The sequence below is a fragment of the Ranitomeya imitator genome, chromosome 1 (genome assembly GCF_032444005.1).
Source record: "Ranitomeya imitator isolate aRanImi1 chromosome 1, aRanImi1.pri, whole genome shotgun sequence".
Lineage (NCBI taxonomy): Eukaryota > Metazoa > Chordata > Amphibia > Anura > Dendrobatidae > Ranitomeya > Ranitomeya imitator.
The window spans coordinates 569,641,678-569,661,296 of NC_091282.1; the positions used below are offsets into that span (position 1 = coordinate 569,641,678).

Here is a 19,619-nt window from a genome sequence, read left to right on the forward strand (position 1 = left end):
CCTTATTTTCAAGCCATCTGACAAGGGTGGCAATATTGTGGTTATGGGGATCGACGGGTATAGGAATATGTGTTTGTCGTTACTTAATGACCGGTCCACTTATGCCCATGTAACAACGAATCCAACTACTAAATGTGTGTCAGAACTTAGGGCCATTTTACTTAAAGCCAAGGCTGAGAAACTGATTGATGAGGATGAGTTCTCCTTCCTGTTGCCCCTCCACCCGGTTATGCCCACATTCTATGCCCTCCCAAAGGTCCACAAGGGCCTGGATCCGCTAAAGGGTAGACCCATTGTCTCTGGGATAGGAGGTGTTGGACAAAATGTGGGTATTTACATCGATAATGTCCTAAGACCATTTGTTACCGCACTTCCATCCTATGTTAGGGACACCATGGATCTGCTTCGCAGACTAGAGGGTATTTCCCTAGAACCTGGCACCCTCCTGGCCAGCATTGACGTTGAGTCTCTGTACTCCTCAATCCCACATCAGTGTGGAGTTCAGGGGGTGCAATACTTTTTGAACACAAGGGGGTGTCAGTTCAGGGCCCACAATGAACTTATCATATCTCTTCTTGAATTTGTACTGCATAACAATTTTTTTTGCTTTGATGGCAGGATCCTCCACCAGCTCAGGGGCACTGCCATGGGCAGCCCATGTGCGCCCACTTACGCAAACTTGTTCCTGGGCTGGTGGGAGGACAGTATTGCCTTCTCAGAGACTTATGAGAATTATCTGGCCCTTGTGGACCTTTGGGTCAGATATATAGATGATATTTTCATATTGTGGAGGGGCACCAGGGAGGGTTTTGCTGAGTTTGTGGCATCCCTTAACGATAATGAGATTGGCCTCAGCTTTACTTTTGAAATACAGGAAGAGAGACTACCATTTCTGGATGTCCTCATCTCTAAATCTAGGGATGGGGAGTGTCTTGAAACTACTGTGTACAGGAAGCAGACCGCAACCAATTCCCTTTTAAGGTGGGACAGCCATCATCCCTTCTCTCTAAAAAAGGGTATCCCTAAAGGCCAATACCTTAGGTTGCGTCGCAACTGTTCCAATCAAAGGGATTTTAAAATAAAGGCGGATGATCTTCGGCAGAGGTTCCGGACCAGGGGCTACCCGGATTGGATTCTTAGGGAAGCATTTCGCCATGCGAATGCATGTGAGAGGGGGACCTTGCTTATACCCCGAAATAGAGAAGAGACCCCTAAGGAGACTAGGGTGATTTGCACCTTTGACAATGGGGCAGGACCCGTGAGGGACATCTTGAAAAAACATTGGGGAATTTTGGGGATGGACGAGGACGTGAAAGATATCATTGGCAAGGAACCAAGGATCACCTATCGGAGAGGTAGGAGTTTAGGTGATAGACTCATGCATAGCCATTTCACTACGCCTAGAAAGGAGACATGGCTTCCTCAAAGACCAGCAGGATGTTTTAAATGTGGAGCCTGTGTGGCGTGTGATTTTGTCCTTACTGGGAAGGTATTCCATAATGAGCATACACAGCAGTCCTATACCATCAGGGACTTTATCAATTGTAGAACAACAGGGATTGTATACAGGGTGAGTTGTATCTGTGGAATCACCTACATTGGAAAAACGATCAGAGAATTCAGACGACGAGTGGGGGAACACTTGGGGGATATACGAAACAGAAGGGATACCCCGATAGCAAAACATGTGCATGATATACATGGGGGTGACCCCAAGGTCTTGCGTTTTATGGGGATTGATAAGGTGCATCCTCCGTCCAGGGGGGGTGACCTGGATAAAATGCTTCTTCAGAGAGAAGCGAGATGGATCTTTCTTCTGGATACATGCCAACCCCATGGTTTGAACGAACAACTTAATTATAGCTGTTTCCTTTAGGCTTTATTTACCTTATTAGTGGTGTTCTCCTTGCCTAGTCTTTCTCTCCATTACTCTCTGTCCGTTCCCTCCCTCTCTCCCCTTCCCCTTTCCCATCTTATTATTTTATGTAATTTGTTATTTGTCTGTTTGACGGGTCCTCTCCAGTTACCATGCCAAAGAAAGCAAGATATATTATGATCCATCGGGATCTGTTTGGAAACTAGCCACTGCTACTTTCTATATAGCCATCTAGGTTATAATGGGTGTCACTATGACTTCAATTACTGACACCTCTATGTCTAGTATGAGCTTCTGTTTTTTGCTTCTGTGCATCCATTTTTATCCACGTTTCACGCTAATTGTTTTATGGAATTTTGTTTAATTGATCTTCGCCCATTTATGTTAGCCTCTAACCCCCTCCCCCTTGTTTGGGTTTATAATCCATTTCTGCCAGTTTGCTTGTGATTATGCATGGATGTGGGTACCGCATAGAATCTTATTTGTTGATATCATGAGTTGATTCGGTTATTGTGACGCTTCCCCCCCTCCCTTCTGTGCAACTTACAAGGGCCGGTGCTTCACTGTGGTCGTGGACGGAGACGGCTTGCGTTTCACCCTTGAAACGCATTCACCATGGCAACATGTGGGCGCCGTACAGGATGTGACGCGTACAAGATGGCGCCGCAACTTCTGGTACCTGCACTTACCACGCCGAGTGAGTCGGCTTGCGTTCCACTGCTGGAGCGCACCCAGCGTTACATGTTGTGGGCGCCGTACAGGATGTGACGCGTACAAGATGGCGCCGCAACTTCCGGTTCCTGCACTTACCACGCCGAGTGAGTCGGCTTGCGTTCCACTGTTGGAGCGCACCCAGCGTTACATGCTGTTGGGCGCTTGATAGGACGTGATGCGCACAGGATGGCGCCACAACTTCCGGTGCATGCGCTCACTATGTGATATTATGTATAATCCAGTAACCATGTGGACATGGTGAGTGCTTGTGCCATATGGCCGCTTATGATAGTGGAGGTTTACTGACATCAATTATGCCCCCGACTATGTACGCCTGGCTAAACACATCAGCGCACATGAGATGGCGCCGTAACTCCGGTGCCCCCTTTTTTTTTTTTTTTTTTTCCGTATATCATTATTTATAAACTGGTAACCATGCAGCCGCATATGGCTTTTTTTTTTTTTTTTTTTTTCCGTATATCATTATTTATAAACTGGTAACCATGCAGCCGCATATGGCTTTTTTTTTTTTTTTTTTTTGTATATCATTATTTATAAACTGGCAACCATGCAGCCGCATATGGCTTTTTTTTTTTTTTTTTTTTTTTTTTTTTCCGTTTATCATTATTTATAAACTGGTAACCATGCAGCCGCATATGGCTTTTTTTTTTTTTTTTTTTTTTCCGTATATCATTATTTATAAACTGGTAACCATGCAGCCGCATATGACTAGTGCTGGTTTTGTGCGGCTATGATAATTTCTCATTCATGAGTATGGGGGCTCACGGGCATTATTTATGCCCCCTTGGAATGCCCCAACTGGATCTATAGCTTTTTGGGGCATACAGTGCACATGGTTTATTAGGCAGTTTGATCCGTTCCGGGTTTTCCCATATCCCAGTATATCAGGTACTAGGGGGAGGGGCTTTGGGTATATAGAGAGGCTTCACAGAGGTGGGTTGTACTCTACCAGAGACTGTGGACACAGACGGTCATCTCCAGCGTGGGTTACCTAGCCACTGCAGGCCCCACAATTTAGACGGACTTACATCTCTGTGCCCGTTGGCACTTTTTTCCATATGACTCCCCTGATGATTCTCCATGACCGGAGTTGAAACGCGTAGGGAGGAAGATTCTACGTTTCAAGAGGTTTTGGGACTCTGCCTTTACACATATTGGGTGGGCTGGTCCCTTAGAGCAAGGTCCATTTGGGGCCTGTCCTTGTCAGGACAGGAGTTACAGAGGGGTTACAGGGTAGACATACTACTTCAGCCCTGCCCCTCCTCATCTAATTGGATCTCTACTGTGTCGTACGGAAGTATACAGTGTCCGGCAGCTTGGGTGAGATCCAACCATTCTTTTTTATTGAGCACTGGTTCACCTGAGCACTTTGTATGTTTTTTTCGTTTGTGTCCTGTTGGATGTGCAGTTTTTAGCATTTAATATTAAAAGTTATGTTTTATTAGTGGATATCCTCCACAGCTGATTCTGTCTTGAGCCAGGGGGTATATATATGGTGTGTTTTTTGCACACTATTGCTTTTTCTACTATAGGGGTGCCTTATACTATTATTGAGTGCATTATAATCCTATGGGGGTACATTATACTACTATGGGGTGCATTATACTCCTATGGGAGAGCATTATACTCCTATGGGGGTGCATTATCCTACTATGGGGTGCAATATATGACTATGGGGGTTCATTATACTGCTATAGGAGTGCACTATACTATTATAGGGGTGCATTATGCTACTATGGGGCTGGGTTATACTACTTTGCGGGTGCCTTATACTTCTATGGGGGTGCCTTATACTATTATGGGGTGCATTATACTCCTAATGGGGGTGTCTTATACTACTGTGGGGCTGAATTATACTGCTATGGAGGTGCATTATCCTACTATGGGGGTGCAATATATGACTATGGGGGTGCATTATACTGCTATAGGAGTGCACTATACTATTATGGGGGTGCATTATACTACTATGGGGCTGGGTTATACTGCTATAGGGGTTCATTATACTACTATGGGGGTGCCTTATACTACCATGGGGGTGCCTTATACTATCATGGGGTGCATTATACTCCTATGGGGGTGTCTTATACTACTGTGGGGCTGAATTATACTGCTATAGAGGTGCATTATACTCCTATGGGGAGCATTATACTCCTATGGGGGTGCATTATACTACTACGAGGGTGCATTATACTGCTATGGGGGTGCATTATACTCCTATGGTGGGAGTGCATTATACAGCTATGGGTGTGCATTATACTACTATGGGGGTGCATTATACTACCAAATGGGGTGCATTATCCTACTATGAGGGTGCAATATATGACTATGGATGTGCATTATACTGCTATGAGGTGAATTATACTGCTATGGGGGTGCATTATACGCCTATGGGGGTGCATTATGCTCCTATGGGATGCATTATACTACTATGGGGGTGTCTTATACTACTATGGGGTTGAATTATACTGCTATGGGGGTGCATTATCCTACTATAGGGGTGCATTATACTGCTTATTATTGTTCAGATGATGCAGCACAAAGCAGAGGCCTGTTTTAATGATACAAAGGCACTTTCAGCCTCTGGATTCCATATCTTAGGGTTTGCCCCCTTGTGGGTCAGGGCAGAGATAGGAGCAGTCTGGGAGGAGAAATTGGGAATGAGCTGGGGGTAGTAATTAGCAAATCCAAGAAATCGCTGGATGGCTTTTAGACCATCTGGATGGGACCACTTCAAAATGGCAGACACTTTATTGGGATCCATCTTCAGGCCCGTCTCGGAGATAATGTATCCAAGTAACAGAAGAGAAGTCTGCTCAATAATGCACTTTTCGTATTTGGCGCAATGACAGTTCTTCCTTAATCTCTGTCAAAACTGGTGAACATCTCTGAAGGCAGATCGGGGAAGAACACCAAGATATTGTTCAAGTACACTACTACACACTTGTAGCGAAGATACCCGAAAATGTAGTTCACCAGTTCTTGAAGGACTGAATGTGCGTTAAAAAGTCCAAACAGCATAACTTGATACTCGTAGTGGCCATCACGGGTATTAAAGGCTGTTTTCTATTCATCTCCCTGGTGAATTCAGATCAGGTTGTATGCCCCAAAAGATCGAGATTTGTGAAGACTCTGGAACCTTTAAGATGATCAAACAGCTTGGAGATGTAAGACAGAGGATATTTATTTTTGATCGCTATTTGATTGAGTCCCCTTCAGTCGATACAGTGTCGGAGTGAACCATCCTTCTTCTTTACAAAGAAGAATCCAGACAAGAAGCGGGTCCTTCTGTGGGGTCGCTCGTCTAAGATGGCAGGCCATGCCAGACAGAAGAAAATAGCTCTCATCACTTCCCAACATTATTGGTGACCGACCATGTGCAAGGATATTGCAGATTTTGTCTGTCTGTCCCTCGTGTGCCCATAACAAAACTCTAAAACAGCTTCTGACCGTTCGGCTTCTTTTACTTCCTTTGCCCATACCATCTACTCCCTGCAGCACATTGCAATGTATTTAATCACTAATATTTCAGTATCGGCCGGGTGTACCATCATGTGGGTGGTTGTGGATCGCTTTCCCAAGACTCTCGTCTGCTCCAGTGCTTGCAGAGAAGTTTATTCTACATATTTTCCACCTCCATGGTTTAACGCTCCATTTAGTCTCGAATAGAGGCGTCCAGTTTATTTCTTGCCTCTGGAGGGCTACATGCAAAACTACTGAATGCCACTTTGGATTTCTCTTTGGCCTACCATCCTCAATCCAATGGCGAGGTAGAGCAGGTCAACCAGATCCTGACCAACTTCCTGCGGCACTTCTTCAATGCCCACCACAGTGATTAAGCCAACTCCTGCCTTGAGCCGAATTCTCATACAACAACCATGTGAGTGAATCCTCTGCTAAATCTCTGTTTTTTGTGGTCTGTGGTCAACTTCCCAATATATTGTTCCCTCTTTCTACTACTTCCAACATCCTTGTTGCTGAATCCCTCATCAAGGGATTTTCTAAGATATGGGAGGACACCAAGACCACCTTATTGAAATACTCTGAACAGATGAAGAGACATGCAGACAAGAGACGTCTGATTTCGCCTCTGTTTCATCCTGGGGACAAGGCTTGGCTTTTTTATGTCCATCTCAAATTACCCTGGTATAAAAATGGGTCCTCACTTCATCAGTCCATGCGAGGTTCTAAAACAGATTAATCCTGTAGCCTACAAGCTCAAACTTCAGGCTTCTTTACAGATCCCCAATTAATTTCATGTGTCTCTCCTCAAGCCTGTCATACTCAGTCCTTTCTTCAAAGATCCTGGTACCACTCCTGCTCCAGTCAGCACTGAAGGCGTTTTCAAAGTAGAAAATATTTTGCCCACCAAGAGGGTAAATGGAAAAACTTTTTCTCTTGTGGATTGGAAGGGGTTCGGTCCTGAGGAGAGGTCATGGAAGCCCAGGGAGAACATCCATGCTCCTCTGCTCCTGCAGAGATTTATTGCAGGCTTGAAGAAAAGGAGGCGAAAAGGGTGTACTGTAGCACCGTGTCCCTGCAAGCATCTCCTCTCCTGACAGGGATGCCGACTCACTTACCGCCACTGCCCTCATGTCGCACTTCCTCCTCCTTCCTCTCTGGCTTCTGCTCGAGGTCTGCACCTTCCTAAAGTGTCCCCAGTCAATGGTTGGGAGACCCTTATTATTTAAAGCACCTCTATCTGCATGGAGGTGCCTGTGCATCATTGTTAGTCTGTTCCAAGCACACTTGCTAGTTCTCAGGTTCCTGTTATTGCCCGCTAGTTCCACTAGTGTCTGCCCATCCATATCCCTACTTGCTAGTTCTTGCCTTCTTTCTGTCAGTTGTTACTAGTATCTGCCTTGTCACTCTGTATTTTTACCAGAACCACATGCATCTGTCTGCCAGTCTGTATATCAGCCTGACCTGCCTGCACCTGCTGTGCCAATTTGTGTATCAGCCGGACCCATCTAGACTATAAATCCTATCTAAACTTGAGATTTTGACAAACAGTAGCTCAGATTTCAAATTGGATTTTTTAGCGATTCTAGCAGTAAACACTGGCCAGTAAAGTCGCAATACAACAGCTGTATGCACAATATGTTCTGTCATCTTTCATGGAAAATAAACAACCTACTATGCAGTGGCTTACACATAAATCATGGCGCATCATAGCAAAAGACTAAATAGTGCTAATTCTCCCCCCCAAATTTTTTTTGTCAGAGTAGGTGATGCGTAGGCACAGTCACAGAAGGGCATACCTTACAAATCTTTAAAGACAGGGAGAGGGACATGTATTGCTACACTTATACAATAATTGTGCCCCTAGTGAAACCCCTTAGTGTTCTTACCCACTACAATACCTCTTTCATATAGAGAGACCGGAGAAAAACACATGGAGTACAAGTCCCATATTGAAAAGGTAAAAATACACGTTTTTATTCAACAATGTTTAAAAACACAAAGTCATAACAAATACAATATGCACAGTAAGGGAAACTCTGGATAGCACTGAAAAGTCAGAGCAACGGCAGCCCCCATAAACCACTGATACAATTTCAACCTAAAGTGCCATTAGTGCATGTTTAAAGGCAATGATACCGCAGCAGCCAGATATCTACGAATAAAGTCCTACCACTCCCCAGGTGGGGTACCGCTCTTCCGAACGGCCTATCTCATAATTAAACCGGTTCAGCAGCTCTTACCCATTCAGTCGGTCTACAGGGGTCACCGCCGCAGAAATGCCATTGCTTCTGCTAGCGCTAAAACTCTTACATACAGGCTGAATGGTGGAATAGAGAGCCAATGGCTTCAACTGTTTTCTGAGGATGCAGATATAGTTGAAATTGAGACAATGGGCCTCCCTAGTGCATGGGTTACATAATGGCTTTGTGATCTACCTCTGTTATTAAATTGAAGACATGAGTAATCTGAGACAATGATGTGGTTTCCAATGATGTTGTGCATAACAAAAATATTAAACAATATTAAAATATCACCTGGTGGACTGTAATACATAACTGCTATTCAGCTCAAATCTGCAGTAGCACTGAGTGGATAGCACAGATAGGAAAAATCAACCTGGCAGAAGTCTTCTCAGAGGGCAGAATTAATTGTATTTTAATTATAATCTTATTAAATTAAATACTCATCACCAAAACTCAACAAAAGGTGTCTGGACACAAATCTTAGAAGGTACCAATACAGATGTGTTAAATGTATTGTTTGCTATTGTTTTTGACAGTGTGAAATTTATCAATAAGATACAGTATGTGCATAGTCTGGAGGAACTGGAGCAAATAATTCCAATGGAGAATGTACATATCCCGGAATGCATCTTACAGTAAGTTATGTTTATATTGTAAATCATATTTTATATGACTTTAAAGGGGTTTTTCTACTGTTTGTAAATGGGATCCAAACATTTCTTGCAATGAAAAATAACAAAATCAGATAGTACTCACCTTCTCTGGGTCCAGCGCTGGATCTCGACAGCAGTTCCAGACTCAGTGTTTTGGCTGCAGTGGTGATATTATGTTGATAATTCACATCAATGTTGCAGCCAATCACTGAGCTCAGCAGATACAATGTACTGAGCTCAGTGATTGACAGTTGCGATAATGTGAGCTGTGAACTTGACATCACTGCTACAGCCAAAACACTGAGACCAGAAAAGAGGCAGACTGATATATATCGAAGCTTAACATTATTGCCAGCAATTGTTTCTCTATGATCACCTATTCTTTAGGGGCTATATACTCTAACTAAAGATAACTGAATCTATTCAATGTGAATCTAATTCATATAGAAATTATGGAAATTGCCCAGACCCAACAAACAATTAGTGTTTTGCTTAGCATGGGTACTCAAATATGCCTTCCACCATTTTATACAATGCAGAAGATTGTATCAGTAAAAGAATGCTCACATGACCTTGGGAGCGAACGACTGGGCTACTACATACTGCCTCGCAGCTATCACATCACATGGTATAGCACAACCAATCAGAAGGGACTTTCATAACCTGTAAAAAAGTTAAGGCAAGGAATGCAGCAGTCATTTGGAGATGAACCTGGAAAATGAGAGGACGTCACAGCTTAGTAATAGAGATAGGGAGAGAACTACATAAAACAGTGGACAAATTCTACAGATAGTGTTTGTTGTACACCTCCAACAATGAAGAATTCTAGCATAGTCTGTGAAAAAAATGAGATATTCAGATTATGGGAGAGAAATAAGGAAGGAAGGAAGGAAGGAAGGAAAGAAGGATGACTGAAGGAAGGAAAGAAAATAAGCTTGCAGTACAGCTAGTGAGTGATCATAGCAGGAATTATATACAGTGCATCTGGCATCTGCTGCTGCAGGTGTTGCATTTCAATCACACATTGTTTTCATTCTTCATGCAGAAACAAGCAACTCAACAATGTTGCTAGAAGAGAAAAATCTAAAGTCACTGTCTGCCGGAAAAAAGGCCCTGGTTCATAATTTGTGAAGGTTTTTAAGTAATTTTCCATTTTTCATTCTCTGACAGCTGCATTTAACACTTGCTGGCAGAAGGGCACATCATTACACCCGCCCATTGGCATGACCATGACATGATCACTGGGTGCCGATGGGTAGCCATGACAGCTGAAGGTCTGCTGAAGGCTAGGCCTGTCATTGTGAAAGCCATAGGAGATGGTGATTTTTCTTTTTTACTTTAAATATTTTTATTGGGCTTTAACAATATTCATATGAAAACAGAACATTATAATTACGGTCAATAATAACAATAAAAAAGTTAATGGTTGTTAATATTAAGTGTCCATTGAGGGTATGTGGGCACATTGAGTATTTGCTTGCTGAAACTTCTGCAAAGTTTCTGCATCTCTTGGGAGAAAAAACACCCTCATTACTAAACCGGTAAGTAAAGAGTTAAATAAACACACACACAGATTGTCACCAGTCTATGAAGGAGCATTATCAGAATAAACCTACATTGGCTGGAACCAAACAGCAACTGTTAGTTTTCACAAATTTTAAAAAAAAAAATTGAAACGGCTCCCACACAATTTTCATAACCAGCAAAGGGAAAGCCGATGGCTGAGGGCTTATGTTAAAATTCTGGGAAGGAGCCAATAACCATGATATATCCAGGCTATTAATATCAGCTCACAGTGGTTTGCTTAGACTTAACTGGCTAGTTTACAGCCCCTAGAAAAAAATTGAAGTAGTATCCTCTTATAAAATCTAACCAGGCAGATAGCGGACTGATATTAATAGTTTATGAAGGGGCCATGGATATTGACCCACTCCCAGACTAAAAACATCAGCTCTCAGCCGCCCCAGAAATGGCATATTAATAAGATGTGCCCTGTCTGTCGCTTAGCCTTGCTCTTCTCACTAGCGGTGGCAAGTGAGATAATGGCCATTTGTGGGGTTGTTGTCACCTTTGTATTGGCAGCTGACATCAAGCCCAAAGGTTAGTTATGGAGAGGCATTTATAAGATCCCCCCATTACTAACCACATAGTCAAATTGTATAAAAAAAACACACCCAGAATAAAGTTCTTTATTTGAAATAATGACACAGACTCCTTTATTGAATCTAAATTAAACCATACTCACTGAACGTCTAATCCACGGAAGCCAATGTCTCCTGCAAGTGAATTCAAATAATAAACAACAATATTCCTCATCTGTCTGGCTAGAGGATAAAAATCCATAATGATCCGTGATGATCCTGATAATTTTGGGAACAGTCACTTGTGTAATCACTCCTGCAGTGCGGTGAGAAAGTTCACCAGAGTCCATCAGCTGATAAGCCCCGGTGTTCTCACTTACGGCACCACCACTGCCTTAGAAAGTTCTCACACAGCGGAGGTGCCGTGAGATCATCAAAGCTCATCGGCTGATGAACTTGTGTGACCTCTCTCACGGCAGCTCTGCTCTATACATTGAGGGAAGGATGACTCTCTTGTCAGTATATTACCGGCAGCCAGTTAGAGCAGTCACATCTCCCAATGTGACTGTTCTACAAGTGACTTCGCCGTGGGACACACTGGAGTTCATGTTCTATGGCGGACAGGAAAATATACAGTGGTTTATAATTTTTATAATTTTTTATAGGAGACAAGGGCATCAAGGATTTGGTGTTATGTGAGTATAAATTGTTTTTATTTTTGTTTGCATATGTATTTAACCCCTTAGTGACAGAGCCAATTAGGTACTTAATGACCAAGCCAATTTTTACAATTCTGACCACTGTCACTTTATGAGATTATTACTCTGGAACAATTTAACGGACCCCGCAGATTCCGATTTTTCGTGATATATTGTACTTCATGTTAGTGGTAACATTTATTCGATATTACTTGCGATTATGTATGAAAAAATGGAAATATGGCGAAAATTTTTAAAATTTTGCAATTTTCAAACTTTGAATTTTTATGCCCTTAAATCAGAGAGATATGTCACACAAAATAGTTAATAAATAACATTTCTCACATGTCTACTTTACATCAGCACAATTTTGAGAAAATCATTTTTTGTTAGGAAGTTATAAGGGTTAAAAGTTGACCAGCGATTTCTCATTTTTACAACAAAATTTACAAAACCATTTGTTTTAGGGACCATCTCACATTTAAAGTCACTTTGAGGGGTTTACATGACAGAAAATACCCAAACTTGACACCATTCTAAAAACTACACCCCTCAAGGTGCTCAAAACCACATTCAAGAAATGTATTAACCTTTGACATGCTTCACAGCAACTGAAACCATGTGGAAGGAAAAAATGAACATTTAACTTTTTTTTTGCAAACATTTTACTTCAGAACCAATTTTTTTATTTTTACAAGTGTAAAAAGAGAAAATGAACCAAAAAATTTGCAATTTCTCCTGAATACACCGATACCCCATATGTGGGAGTAAACCACTGTTTGGGCACACAGCAGGGCTTGGAAGAGAAGGAGCAGCTTTTGACTTTTTCAATGCAGAATTGGCTGGAATTGAGATCGGACGCCATGTCGTGTTTGGAGAGCTTCTGATGTACCTAAACAGTAGAAACCGCCCACAAATGACCCCATTTTGGAAACTAGACCCCACAAGGAACTTATCTAGATGTGTGGTGAGCACTTTGAATACCCAAGTGCTTCACAGAACTTTACAATGCAGAGCCGTAAAAATAAAAAATCCTTTTTTTTCCCTCAAAATGATTTTTTTTAGCTCGCAATTTATTTTCTCAAGGGTAACAGGAGAAATTGGACTCCAAAATTTGTTGTCCAGTTTGTCTTGAGTGCGCTGATACTCCATATTTGGGGGGGACCACTGTTTGGGCACATTTCGGGGTTCGGAAGCGAAGTAGTGACGTTTTAAAATGCAGACTTTGATGGAATGGTCTGCGGGCGTCATGTTGCATTTGCAGAGCTCCTGATGTACCTAAACAGTAGAAACCCCCCATAAGTGACCCTATTTTGGAAACTAGACCCCCCCCCAAAGAGCTTATCTAGATGTGTGGTGATCACTATAAACCCCCAACTCCTTGACAGAAGTTTATATTGTAGAGCCATGAAAATAAAAAAAAATCATATTTTTTCCACAAAAATGATCTTTTCACCCCCAGACTTTTACTTTTACAAGGGTAACATTAAATTGGACCCCAAAATTTATGGTGCAATTTATGCTAAGTACGCTGCTACCCCATACGTGGGGGGGGGGCCACTGTTTGGGCGCATGGCAGAGCACGGAAGGGAAGGCGTGCCGTTTTGGAAGGCAGGCTTTGACATAATGGTCTGCGGGCGTTATATTGCGTTTGCAGAGCCCCTGATGTACCTAAACAGTAGAAACAAGTGACCTCATTGTGGAAACTAGGCCACCCAAGGAACTTATCTAGATGTGTGGTGAGCACTTTGAGCGCCCAAGTGCTTCACAGAAGTTTATAATACAGAGTCGTGAAAATAACATTTTTTTTCCACAAAAATGATTTTTTTAGCCCCCAATTTTTTATTTTCCCAAGGGTAACAGGAGAAATTGGACCCCAAAATTTGTCCAATTTGTTCTGAGTATGCTGATACCCCATATGTGGGGGGAGCACAAGTGACCTCATTGTGGAAACTAGGCCACCCAAGGAACTTATCTAGATATGTGGTGAGCATTTTGAACGCCAAAGTGCTTCACAGAAGTTTGACGCAGAGCCATGAAAATAAAAAATCATTTTTTTCCCACAAAAATGATTTTTTAGCCCCCAATTTTTTTTTATTTTTGCAAGGGTAACAGGAGAAACTGGACCCCAAAAGTTGTTGTCCAGTTAGTCCTTAGTACGCTGATACCCCACATGTGGAAGTAAACCACTGTTTGGGCAAACGGCAGAGCTCAGAAGGGAGGGAGCACCATTTGAAATTTTGAGTGCAAAATTGGCTGTCGCATTTGGAGACCTGTTATGAAAGGTAATTCAGTACCACAATGGACATAGAGGTCAGCGCACATACAGTGACCTGGCAATAACCCAAAAAACAAGAACGAGCTCTGAGACGTGGGAACTCTGTTGACCGCAATCCCTAATCCTCTCCAACCACACTAAAGGCAGTCGTGGATTGCGCCTAACGCTCCCTATGCAACTCGGCACGGCCTGAGAAACTAGCTAGCCTGAAGATAGAAAATAAGCCTACCTTGCCTCAGAGAAATATCCCCAAAGGAAAAGGCAGTCCCCCACATATAATGACTGTGAGTTAAGATGAAAAGACAAACGTAGAGATGAAATAGATTTAGTAAAGCGAGGCCCAACTTTCTGAACAGAGCGAGGATAGGAAAGTTAACTTTGCGGTCAACACAAAACCCTACAAAAACCACGCAAAGGGGGCAAAAAGACCCTCCGTACGGAACTAACGGCACGGAGGTACACCCTCTGCGTCCCAGAGCTTCCAGCAAGCAGGAAAAAAACAAATAGACAAGCTGGACAGAAAAAAACAGCAAACAAATAGCAAAGAATAACTTAGCTATGCAGAGCAGCAGGCCACAGGAACGATCCAGGAGGAGACAGGTCCAATACTAGAACATTGACTGGAGGCCAGGATCAAAGCACTAGGTGGAGTTAAATAGAGCAGCACCTAACAACTTCACCATATCACCTGAGGAAGGAAACTCAGAAGCCGCAGTACCACTTTCCTCCACCAACGGAAGCTCACAGAGAGAATCAGCCGAACTACCACTTGTGACCACAAGAGGGAGCTCTGCCACAGAATTCACAACAGTACCCCCTCCCTTGAGGAGGGGTCACCGAACCCTCACCAGAGCTCCCAGGACGACCAGGATGAGCCATATGAAAGGCACGAACAAGATCGGGAGCATGGACATCAGAGGCAAAGACCCAGGAATTATCTTCCTGAGCATAACCCTTCCACTTAACCAGATACTGGAGTTTCCGTCTAGAAACACGAGAATCCAAAATCTTCTCCACAATATACTCCAACTCCCCCGCCACCAAAACCGGGGCAGGAGGATCAACAGATGGAACCATAGGTGCCACGTATCTTCGCAACAATGACCTATGGAATACGTTATGTATGGAAAAAGAATCTGGAAGGGTCAGACAAAAAGACACAGGATTAAGAACCTCAGAAATCCTATACGGACCAATAAAACGAGGTTTAAACTTAGGAGAGGAAACCTTCATAGGAATATGACGAGAAGATAACCAAACCAAGTCCCCAACCCGAAGTCGGGGACCCACACAGCGTCTGCGATTAGCAAAACGTTGAGCCTTCTCCTGGGACAAGGTCAAATTGTCCACTACATGAGTCCAAATCTGCTGCAACCTGTCCACCACAGTATCCACACCAGGACAGTCCGAAGACTCAACCTGCCCTGAAGAGAAACGAGGATGGAACCCAGAGTTGCAGAAAAACGGTGAAACCAAGGTAGCCGAGCTGGCCCGATTATTAAGGGCGAACTCAGCCAAAGGCAAAAAGGACACCCAGTCATCCTGATCAGCAGAAACAAAGCATCTCAGATATGTTTCCAAGGTCTGATTGGTTCGTTCGGTCTGGCCATTAGTCTGAGGATGGAAAGCCGAGGAAAAAGACAAGTCAATGCCCATCCTACCACAAAAGGCTCGCCAAAACCTCGAAACAAACTGGGAACCTCTGTCAGAAACAATATTCTCTGGAATGCCATGTAAACGAACCACATGCTGGAAAAACAATGGCACCAAATCAGAGGAGGAAGGCAATTTAGACAAGGGTACCAAATGGACCATCTTAGAGAAGCGATCACAGACCACCCAAATGGCTGACATCTTTTGAGAGACGGGAAGATCTGAAATAAAATCCATAGAGATATGTGTCCAAGGTCTCTTCGGGACCGGCAAGGGCAAAAGCAACCCACTGGCACGAGAACAGCAGGGCTTAGCCCGAGCACAAATCCCACAGGACTGCACAAAAGTACGCACATCCCGCGACAGAGATGGCCACCAAAAGGATCTCGCCACTAACTCTCTGGTACCAAAGATTCCAGGATGACCAGCCAACACCGAACAATGAACCTCAGAGATAACTCTATTTGTCCACCTATCAGGGACAAACAGTTTCTCCGCTGGGCAACGATCAGGTTTATCAGCCGCAAATCAGGGGAGATGGCAGACACAATTACTCCCTCTTTGAGGATACCCGCCGGCTCAGATACACCCGGAGAGTCGGGCACAAAACTCCTAGACAGAGCATCCGCCTTCACATTTTTAGAGCCCGGAAGATATGAAATCACAAAGTCAAAACGGGCAAAAAACAACGACCAACGAGCTTGTCTAGGATTCAACCGCTTGGCGGACTCGAGATAAGTCAAGTTCTTATGATCAGTCAAGACCACCACGCGATGCTTAGCTCCTTCAAGCCAATGACGCCACTCCTCGAATGCCCACTTCATGGCCAGCAACTCTCGATTGCCCACATCATAATTTCGCTCAGCAGGCGAAAACTTCCTGGAAAAGAAGGCGCATGGTTTCATCACCGAGCAATCAGAACTTCTCTGCGACAAAACAGCCCCTGCTCCAATCTCAGAAGCATCAACCTCGACCTGGAACGGAAGCGAAACATCTGGTTGACACAACACAGGGGCAGAAGAAAAACGACGCTTCAACTCTTGAAAAGCTTCCACAGCAGCAGAAGACCAATTGACCACATCAGCACCTTTCTTGGTCAAATCGGTCAATGGTTTAACAATACTAGAAAAATTGCAGATGAAGCGACGATAAAAATTAGCAAAGCCCAGGAACTTTTGCAGACTTTTCAGAGATGTCGGCTGAGTCCAATTATGGATGGCTTGGACCTTAACAGGGTCCATCTCAATAGTAGAAGGGGAAAAGATGAACCCCAAAAATGAAACCTTCTGGACACCAAAGAGACACTTTGATCCCTTCACAAACAAAGAATTAGCACGCAGGACCTGAAACACCGTTCTGAGCTGCTTCACATGAGACTCCCAATCATCCGAGAAGATCAAAATGTCATCTAAGTACACAATCAGGAATTTATCCAGGTACTCTCGGAAGATGTCATGCATAAAGGACTGAAACACTGATGGAGCATTGGCAAGTCCGAATGGCATTACTAGATACTCAAAATGGCCCTCGGGCGTATGAAATGCAGTTTTCCACTCATCGCCTCGCTTAATACGCACAAGATTATACGCACCACGAAGATCTATCTTGGTGAACCAACTAGCCCCCTTAATGCGAGCAAACAAATCAGATAATAATGGCAAAGGGTACTGAAATTTAACCGTGATCTTATTTAGAAGGCGGTAATCTATACAAGGTCTCAGTGAACCATCCTTCTTGGCTACAAAAAAGAACCCTGCTCCTAATGGCGACGATGACGGGCAACTATGCCCCTTCTCCAAAGACTCCTTCACATAACTCCGCATAGCGGCATGCTCAGGCACAGACAAATTAAACAGTCGACCTTTTGGGAATTTACTACCAGGAATCAAATCGACAGCACAATCACAATCCCTATGCGGAGGTAGGGTATCGGACTTGGGCTCATCAAATAAATCCCGGTAATCAGACAAGAACTCAGGAACCTCAGAAGGGGTGGATGACGAAATAGTCAGAAATGGGACATCACCATGTACCCCCTGACAACCCCAGCTGGACACAGACATGGATTTCCAATCTAATACTGGATTATGGACTTGTAGTCATGGCAACCCCAACACGACCACATCATGCAGATTATGCAACACCAGAAAGCGAACAACCTCCTGATGTGCAGGAGCCATGCACATGGTCAGCTGGGTCCAGTACTGAGGCTTATTCTTGGCCAAAGGCGTAGCATCAATTCCTCTCAATGGAATAGGACACTGCAAGGGCTCCAAGAAAAACCCACAACGCCTAGCATACTCCAAGTCCATCAAATTCAGGGCAGCGCCTGAATCCACAAATGCCATGACAGAATACGATGACAAAGAGCAGATCAAGGTAACGGACAGAAGAAATTTTGACTGTACCGTACCAATGGTGGCAGACCTAGCGAACCGCTTAGTGCGCTTAGGACAAACAGAGATAGCATGAGTGGAATCACCACAGTAGAAACACAGCCCATTCAGACGTCTGTGTTCTTGCTGTTCAACTCTGGTCAAAGTCCTATCGCACTGCATAGGCTCAGGTTTAAGCTCAGGTAATACCGCCAAATGGTGCACAGATTTACGCTCGCGCAAGCGTCGACCGATCTGAATGGCCAAAGAAATAGACTCATTCAGACCAGCAGGCATAGGAAATCCCACCATGACATCCTTAAGGGCTTCAGAGAGACCTCTTCTAAAAATAGCCGCGAGCGCACCTTCATTCCACTGAATGAGTACAGACCACTTTCTAAATTTCTGACAATATACCTCTATCTTATCCTGACCCTGACACAGAGCCAGCAAATTCTTCTCTGCCTGATCCACTGAATTAGGCTCATCGTACAGCAATCCGAGCGCCAGGAAAAACGCATCAATATTACTTAATGCAGGATCCCCTGGCGCAAGGGAAAATGCCCAGTCCTGAGGATCGCCACGCAAAAAAGAAATAACAATTCTCACTTGTTGAACTGGATCACCAGAGGAGCGAGGTTTCAAGGCCAGAAACAGTTTGCAATTATTTTTGAAATTCCCAAACTTGGCTCTATCACCATAAAACAAATCAGGAATAGGAATTCTTGGTTCTAACATAGGCTTCTGAACCACCAAATCTTGAATCATTTGTACATTTATAACGAGATTATCCAATGAAGAGCACAGACCCTGAATATCCATGTCCACACCTGTGTCCTGAACTACCCAAATGTCTAGGGGAAAAAAAAGGCAAAACACAGTGCAAAGAAAAAAAAATAGTCTCAGAACTTCTTTTTTCCCTCTATTGAGAATCATTAGTACTTAGGGCCTCCAGTACTGTTATGAAAGGTAATTCAGTACCACAATGGACATAGAGGTCAGCGCACATACAGTGACCTGGCAATAACCCAAAAAACAAGAACGAGCTCTGAGACGTGGGAACTCTGTTGACCGCAATCCCTAATCCTCTCCAACCACACTAAAGGCAGCCGTGGATTGCGCCTAACGCTCCCTATGCAACTTGGCACGGCCTGAGAAACTAGCTAGCCTGAAGATAGAAAATAAGCCTACCTTGCCTCAGAGAAATATCCCCAAAGGAAAAGGCAGCCCCCCACATATAATGACTGTGAGTTAAGATGAAAAGACAAACGTAGAGATGAAATAGAGTTAGCAAAGCGAGGCCCAACTTTCTGAACAGAGCGAGGATAGGAAAGGTAACTTTGCGGTCAACACAAAACCCTACAAAAACCACGCAAAGGGGGCAAAAAGACCCTCCGTACCGAACTAACGGCACGGAGGTACACCCTCTGCGTCCCAGAGCTTCCAGCAAGCAGGAAAAAACAAATAGACAAGCTGGACAGAAAAAAACAGCAAACAAATAGCAAAGAATAACTTAGCTATGCAGAGCAGCAGGCCACAGGAACGATCCAGGAGGAGACAGGTCC

General features: G+C 43.7%; 1 protein-coding gene across 1 annotated transcript in view; it reads left to right on the forward strand.

The window, feature by feature from the left end:
- Window positions 1–19,619, forward strand: part of ATCAY (ATCAY kinesin light chain interacting caytaxin) — a 322,397-nt gene that overhangs the window by 249,537 nt on the left and 53,241 nt on the right. Inside the window, exon 9 of the mRNA XM_069767815.1 lies at window positions 8,853–8,951. Within this exon, the coding sequence (XP_069623916.1) occupies window positions 8,853–8,951 (99 nt within the window). The remainder of the gene's footprint in view (window positions 1–8,852; window positions 8,952–19,619) is intronic.